This window comes from Coffea arabica, chromosome 4c, assembly GCF_036785885.1.
Source record: "Coffea arabica cultivar ET-39 chromosome 4c, Coffea Arabica ET-39 HiFi, whole genome shotgun sequence".
Taxonomy (NCBI): domain Eukaryota; kingdom Viridiplantae; phylum Streptophyta; class Magnoliopsida; order Gentianales; family Rubiaceae; genus Coffea; species Coffea arabica.
In genome coordinates, this window is record NC_092316.1 from 17169965 (window position 1) to 17177270 (window position 7306).

Consider the following 7306-nt stretch of genomic DNA (forward strand, 5'->3'; position numbering starts at 1 on the left):
CCCAAAAGAGAAACCTTCTCCTTTTCATGCTGCCTAGACGAAAGTAGAAATTCCCTCTAATCCTGTTCGAGTCCGCATGTTGCTATCCAGTTCACAGTTGAAATTTGCAGTGTCGAGAAAGAGCTTTAGAATGTGAGAAATGGAGACCATCGAAGTTTTGATGTTGATTTAGAGAAGCAAAACTATATATCTGAGATTTACCAACAATGCAAACAGAAAGGCAGAAAGGCAGATCTCCAAGATCTCGGGGAGAATAATGGTAGATTACAGCATCGCTAGTCAGAAAAAGATAAAATTTTGGCATTAGAGCCTGCCCTTTTGGCTTGAAGCTGTATGCCTTTTTCATCAGCCTTTCCTTTCTATAAGCATTCTGGTGACCTCCAAAGGCCTGTGAGTTTGTGAACTTCTTGGAACAGAATTCACATTTGTACTTCTGAAGCTCAATGGAACACAGAGGATTTCCTGCGGCTTTAGGCAGCTCATCAGTCCTAGAATGTACAACCTTTGATGAATCAACAGATATACAACCCTTTCCTGGAAGATTTTTGTCGGCCTTCGAGACAAAACGGTGTCTGAGGAACTTACACTTTCATCTCTTTCAGATCTAGGAGCAGTGGTACTCTTCTGGCAAGAATCTATCTCAAAGCCAAAGAGTTTCAATCTTTTATTATCAACAGGAGTATCACAAGAGAAGTAATCAACACAACTCCTTGCGGGTGAAAGGAGGAAAGAGATTGCACTGTTTTGGCCCATATTCTTGATTCTTGCCTGATATGAAAACCTTCAGGTATCTCGACATTGACTTGACTCGTGCATATATACATAAACCTACTAAGGAGTTAAAACTACAGAGTAAAAGAAAGAAGGTTCCAAATGCAGACAACTACAACTGGTGCTTTACAGGATTAAGACTTGACCACTTTTAGAATAAATATTCATCAAACTGTCCTCGTCCATCCTAAATCAGGAAATGGAGTGCTACTTTAATAGTCAATATAACTTTCAAGTCGCAATTCAACAATCAAACAGCATATATACCATCATCCCGAACAAAAGTTAAAATCACATGAGATCCATCGGCACAACAATGCTGCTATCTTTCAAATAACTCCTACCATATCAAATTGTCAATAGAGATAATATTCGAATCTCAATAACACAGTGATTTTCCTCCCCAAAGAATAACCGAAAAAAAAAGTAGAGAATTGACAAAAAGATATTACTGTTCTCCACAATAGGTGGTCTTACTCAACTTAATAGGAAACTGTTTCGTGATAAAAAGAACCACTAATTTCTGAGTTGCATGCCAGAAATAACAGAATTTCTAGTGTGGACGATGATGAAAGCAGATCTAGCAACTTAGTGTCTCAAAGCTATGGCCATATCTATTTGACGAATGAAACACTATTTTCTACAGCCAACTATCTGATTTTCAGTTAAACTAAGTTAGTGCTTGTATACTAGAAATTTATAATGGCCAGCAAGACAAATTTGTTTCCATCTGCGCAAGTGGCTCATTGTACCATGTACCTTAAGCTTTATGACAAGTCAGAGCACAATGGAATGTGTTGTAGTGGAGTGACACTCCCTGCAACTCCCACTTCAATTAAATCCCTGCTTTCAGTCTTCCAATTAAAGGATTTTTATCAAGTCATTACAAGAAGGCATCAGATAGCTAAGGCAATGAACTTCTTGTCTCTGTTTTGCTGATAATGAAGATCAAACAAGCATGAAGGCTAAATGCATAAGGCTGTAATGTAGATATGGCTCCAACTTGTGTCATGTATCAAGAAATGGTCCATGACAAGCAGCTAAACAGAATCCCATTCTCATCAAATAGAGCTCTTTCCTGATCAATTGAAAGAAAGGAACAGCCATGTGGATGTGCTTAATTACAAAGATGAAGAATGAGAATGATGTCTAGACATATCTTAACACTATTCTGTTTCAGAGTGTTTTAGGTAAGCAATGGGCAGGATTCATCTTTAGATTCCTTTTTCAGCCTGTAATCTCCTTTTCTAGAGCATTGTCGACAGACCTTACCATGAGTAAACAAGAGACAGTTTAAGTCAAATTTTAGGTTGTTTGGGATACGGCAATTTAGATGAAGATATGCCCTTTTTACGTCTGCCAACACAGGTAACCATCCAATGCTCTTTGCAATCTGGAATACCTAAAAAAGTGCTTGACATGTTAAATTTGCAATGATTAGGAAAAAGATTTAGGAAAGTGCAATACTCACATGAGTGTCCACAGGGAAATCGTTTTGCTGAAGATGAAACATCAAGACACATGCCACCTGTTATCCACATAAGATCATTAAATCCACCGACAAACAGCAACCTCCGTGATTTTATTTTCAACAGTTTGTATTAGGAACTATAAAGAATGTAGACATTCTTTCAAACTACCATGATCCATATTTTGTACACATTCCAGTTCTATGGGCCTTATTAGTGGATGCACTATATACGAACTGAACTTCACAAGCATATCTTTATTCAAATTCATCGGCTCTAAAAAGAAGACTAAACAATTGCCGAGAAGCATCAACCAAAAGCATTAGTATATGCCTTTTTCTTGCGTATATGGCTCATATTAGCAATCAAAGTATATACCTTTTAACTATCGACTTGATGCATATCATGCAAAAGAAAGACAAAGGGGGACTTGTAACAGGGAAACAAAGACCGCAGAAAACCAAACTAAGGAAAACTAAATGGGTGGCAGCTCAGAAATCTAAATTGAAACAAACAAAGGAGAGGAAGAGATCAAATGACCCCAAACTGTCCGATAGGCACACCGCAAAAAGCAATACAGCCGTGATCTCCTAGGCTTGTAGGAAAGTATCATACCACCTAAAATTGGATTTAAGAAAAAGGGAGGTGGTAAGTAAAAAGAAACTTGTAAAAAAAAAAAAAGAATTCGAAATAAAATGGTAAAAATGCATTTTTAAAATCTACTAAAGACAATCTATAACATCAAGCAACAAATCATCATTTCTCAGAATAGAAACAATGATATATCCCTGCTCCTAGAAGATCAAGCATCTATGGTTGGCAGTTGGTTGCTGTTGCAGAAACTGTCCAATGCAACAGCATTCATAATTTCTATGTCACACCATTAAACACATAAATTTATTTATAACTGTTGAGCAAATCTATCCATATAGGACTGATATGAAAATTAATGATTCAATCTCCCTTGTTTTTATGAGAAAAGTGATTGAAGTCAAATCTGCTTTTACCTTCTAGAATCATATTTCTTATCCTGAAAGCTAGAAATATTTACTAGATGTTTATCATACATCACTGGAACTGCACCTTGAATACTTAACGTTTGAATAAGATCCACCTTAACCTGTCCATTCTTCTGGCTTTCTCAAAGACCATCAATCGAAAGAAGAAAGAAACCCCTATTAGAAGTCTCCAATCCTAAATTCTTGATATCCACCTAAATCTGACCAGCCGCTGTACATGGTAGGTTGAAGCCAATTAAACTCAATCTCGCCCATCAATCTTGATGATCCTGACTTTTGAATTGGTTGGTTTCTTTGCTTCTCATTAATTTTAATTGGGGCCAACTGAATACCAATTTGACATCAAATATATCACCCCAGTACATGTCAAATCATGAGAACCAGAAGTACATTCATTTCCATTCTACATTAAAGTCAATAGAGGTTACACCTTTAGTCAAGCTAGAATCCATTTGCACAATTCACTAAACAACAGGCATTTTTACAGTTCCTAGCAGAAGGATTTCTTTCTATTAATAAGTTCCAATAGTCACTCTGTCTGATAGGAGCAGCATTAGGAGAAGATATTCCCAATTCATAAGGATTGTTACCTACAGAGGTTAAGAACATTTTAACTTGTGATCCTACAGCAGAATATCTGAAAGAGTTTGATCTTTTGCTGACATAGACACGAATGTCTTTGTTTTTGACCTTTTGCTAACATAGGTAACATAGGTATGAATGTCTTTGTAGCCCAGTCTCAACAAAATAAAGATCTTCTGCTTTGCAATTTGACAAGGGCCTGCCCATGTCATCCTCTGTTTCCTAATAATATGGAAACAGCCATAAGGAGTTCATGCATACAGGGTCCATGCTACAACCAGAGGATATAAAACTCTCAAAGAATGGTAAGTCAATTAACTTTGGTAAAATGATTCAGCTGATTTTTCTCCTCAATTCTGTCAGGGAATAATCCTGTTGAGGCCACCATCACATAAATATCATTTTGATCCATTATTTTAAGCTCAACTATCCTAGCAACAAGAACTTATTCAGATCCATTGCATGAAAAAGCATGTCATATGGTTCAGAGTCATTTAAAATAAACCAACAGTTAAGAGGCTATCAAAATATTCAGGAAAGAGTGATACATGTTGCTACCATCGCACCTTCTTCAAATTCTTTCATAAGATATAATTATCCTGACAAACCTACTAGGTAAATAAAGCACAGAAAAATCAAAAGAATTATAAATCTTTAACTACTGCGTTACACTAGCTTTGTCTTTACAAAAAATTTTATACCAAAGACTTGCTTTTGCAACTCTATACATATTTAACCATATTGACCAAATCATTAAGACAAAGCCCAGAATATTACATCTTTTGATCATTGTGAAAGCTTCAGACACAACTTCAACTACTTGTTACTCGTTAGCAATGCTTAAAATTCTGAAGCAGCAGCCAAATCCAAGTCAGTAGAAATTGTTCTGGCTGGATTTCTTTATTTGTCACATAAGAAGGCCCCAGAATTAACAGGTATTGGATCTTAAACCTCTGCAGGAAAAGGCGGAAAAGGAATCATTTAAATATTATGTACATTCATCATCATAGAATCCTATCAACTGTAATAATTTTTTACTTCAGCACCTTTGGGCAATACTGTTAGTGCAGTCATCTAGTCCTTGACATATGAAAAGAGAATTCAACTTCTCAACTCAACTAAAGTCCATCATCATCTACAGGAAATAACAATCAGAAGAATCAAAAATAAAAGGTGGAAAGATGCATGTATTACTGTTTTGGGACCGATTCCTTTGAATTGAGAGAGCTCTGCTTTGACCTCTCCAATAGACAAGTCTCGTAGGTATTCCAAGCACAACTTTCCTCTCTTTTCGAACAAGCAGTTCAAAATACTTTTAATACAAGAAGCCTTGGTTGGTGCCAGACCTCCGCATCTTATAGCATCCTCAATATGATTTGGCTCAGCAGCAAGAACCTCAACCATTTAAAAAGCTAATGAGTGAAAATATTGGTTTACCATTTTTCATCCATGCAGAGTAAGCCAATACAGAGTAAGAAATTGTAAATTGAAAAAGAAATTGCCACCCAAATTGAAAGCCATGAACATGAGTCGTACTTATATGAGAAAATGAATTAAGCTCACCCAAAAATTTGATCAGTATACATGGATTCTTCGGCTAACTTCATCTTGATGCATTTTCAGAATGCTCCAATACCCAATCTAATACCCAAAGTAGGCCATTTACAGTCAATGGGAATCCACAAGATGTTGCCTAACAACATTGGGCTCCTCTAACCAATCAACATACAATCAAGCTATAAAATTAATCAAGACAACCATATGTTCTAAATTGGAAACTACGTGCTTATTATCCTAGTGCCAGCATTTTACAGAAAATGTAGCTCCAGAAACAAAAGGATCATAATTTGGAGATAAAAATTTTGCAGGAGATGTCAAGCACAATGTCTCAGGTGAAAATGACAAAAATGGATGGCAATGTTTGAAACTTTTCTACAGAAGTTTAAGAAACAACCTAATCAAAATGTAATTATTACATTCCACTTAATGCAGAACAAGTTCAACCAAAAGAAAAAAATTTGGCTACTGATGTGCAACTTGCGATAGATCATGAAAGGATAGATCAATCCAGCCAACGTACATGAAAAAAAAAACTACAATTAGTAGCCCACAACTAGCCCAAGCATCCATCTCTTAGCAAATTATTATGTTACTATAATCCTGCTAAATACCCCATTTGAGTTTCTGTCAGGCGAAAGTCAATGTAACTTACAGACTTTTTCACATAACATTCCATGTGAGAGTAAAACTCTCAGCAAACTTGGGTTTTTTTGAATACCAAACCAACTAGTATTACACTTCAGTAGAGACAATCTAGTTCCAATTATCAAGATAAAACTTTGAATCACAGGGCCTAACACTCTAATTAGCACAAAAGTGGACACAACAATCATAAAACTACATTTTACAACCAAACGTCTTAGCCCAATTAGCCAATTAGCCAGGGGAGAGCATTTTAAGAACTCTTTCCACTGACAGGTGAGAAATTCAAATGCCAGTTAAATCCAGAGAGCGCGAAACTTGCATTAACTTCCAGTAATCTATATGGGATTTTACCATCTAGTTCATCTCACCAGTAGGTCACTACTATTGTTATTGCTCAAAAAAAAAAAAAAAAAAAAAGAAAAACACTAAATCTAGCCCCCAAAAGAATTCTCAATCCAATGAACTGACAGCATCGATCCAAAACAAATAGATAAATTAAAAGGCTTACATCTTCCCAGGTGGGAAAAGCAGACTTGAGAGAAAGAAATGCCCTTTGAGAGTTAACATCAGTAGTGTTCTGTGACAGAATAGTGCTGACTAAACCATCCAACACACTCTCTTCCCCTTCTGACTTTCCTGAAGAATCACTCTTTTCTTCAACGTGCAATTTCTCCGGTGGCTCAGGTTTCAAAGAATTCTTTTCAAAGCTTGGATTTTCTTTCTTTAGTCTTTGCTCGCGGTACTTTAGGAATTCTTTGGGAAAACCATGAAGGGCCAAGAGGGCGTCTCTTACTGCTAAGCATTCATCTGGGGTGGGCCGTGGGTGGTCTGGGTATGGTTCTGTGTTCCCTATACCTATGGTTTTCGACCTTTTCAGGGATTTGGTTATTGAAGATGATGAGGAACTATTCAGCGGTTGTTTTCTTTTGGTACCTTTCTTCATTTTCGTCTGCTGATTTCAGGCTCAAACCTATAACTCATTGCAGGATTGATAGAACGGGGAAAGCCAACAACTCAGCCACGAGCTTTTAACACTCTATTTATGTGTGGGTCAAAGGATTCGATTCTGATTGCATTCTAAAAATTCAGAGTTTTCGGAAAGTTTCGCCAACGAGTATATACTATATATGCATGATGCATCTGTTAGGATCGCTGTCTGGATCAATACTAATTTAGGCTTAGTTTGGGAGTTTATGAAGGGAGAGAAAAGAAAAGATAGCTTACGAAAGAAAAGAAAAGAAGGGAAAAGATGCATATTTC

General features: G+C 36.6%; 1 protein-coding gene across 5 annotated transcripts; it reads right to left on the reverse strand.

The window, feature by feature from the left end:
• Positions 1-144: 144 nt before the first annotated feature.
• On the reverse strand, positions 145-7306 carry LOC113740075 (putative DNA glycosylase At3g47830). 5 transcript variants are annotated; one of them, XR_003460393.2, is made up of 5 exons: positions 6555-7304; positions 5036-5236; positions 4619-4794; positions 2781-2858; positions 2265-2299 (listed from the first exon to the last, which is right to left on the reverse strand). XR_003460393.2 is itself a non-coding variant. In XM_072046153.1 (4 exons), exons 1-4 carry the CDS (start codon positions 6987-6989, stop codon positions 346-348), a joined length of 1116 nt encoding a protein of 371 aa, XP_071902254.1. In that variant the 5' UTR covers positions 6990-7306; the 3' UTR covers positions 145-345. The 5 variants fall into 5 exon arrangements, 3 of the variants coding, with proteins under 3 accessions (XP_071902254.1, XP_027123390.1, XP_027123389.1); XM_072046153.1 differs by lacking the exons at positions 2781-2858; positions 4619-4794 and adding an exon at positions 145-768 and having other exon boundaries at positions 2243-2299; positions 6555-7306; XM_027267589.2 differs by lacking the exons at positions 2781-2858; positions 4619-4794 and adding an exon at positions 1095-2164 and having other exon boundaries at positions 2243-2299; positions 6555-7298.

Excerpts from the sequence above, each read along its gene's own strand:
- LOC113740075 (XM_072046153.1), bottom strand. The coding sequence starts at position 6,989 with ATGAAGAAAGGTACCAAAAGAAAACAACCGCTGAATAGTTCCTCATCA. Across the intron at positions 2,300-5,035 it reads AAGGAATCGGTCCCAAAACA|GTGGCATGTGTCTTGATGTT; the intron begins GTAATACATGCA and ends TGTGGATAACAG. Across the intron at positions 769-2,242 it reads ATTTCCCTGTGGACACTCAT|GCAAGAATCAAGAATATGGG; the intron begins GTGAGTATTGCA and ends TTTTCATATCAG.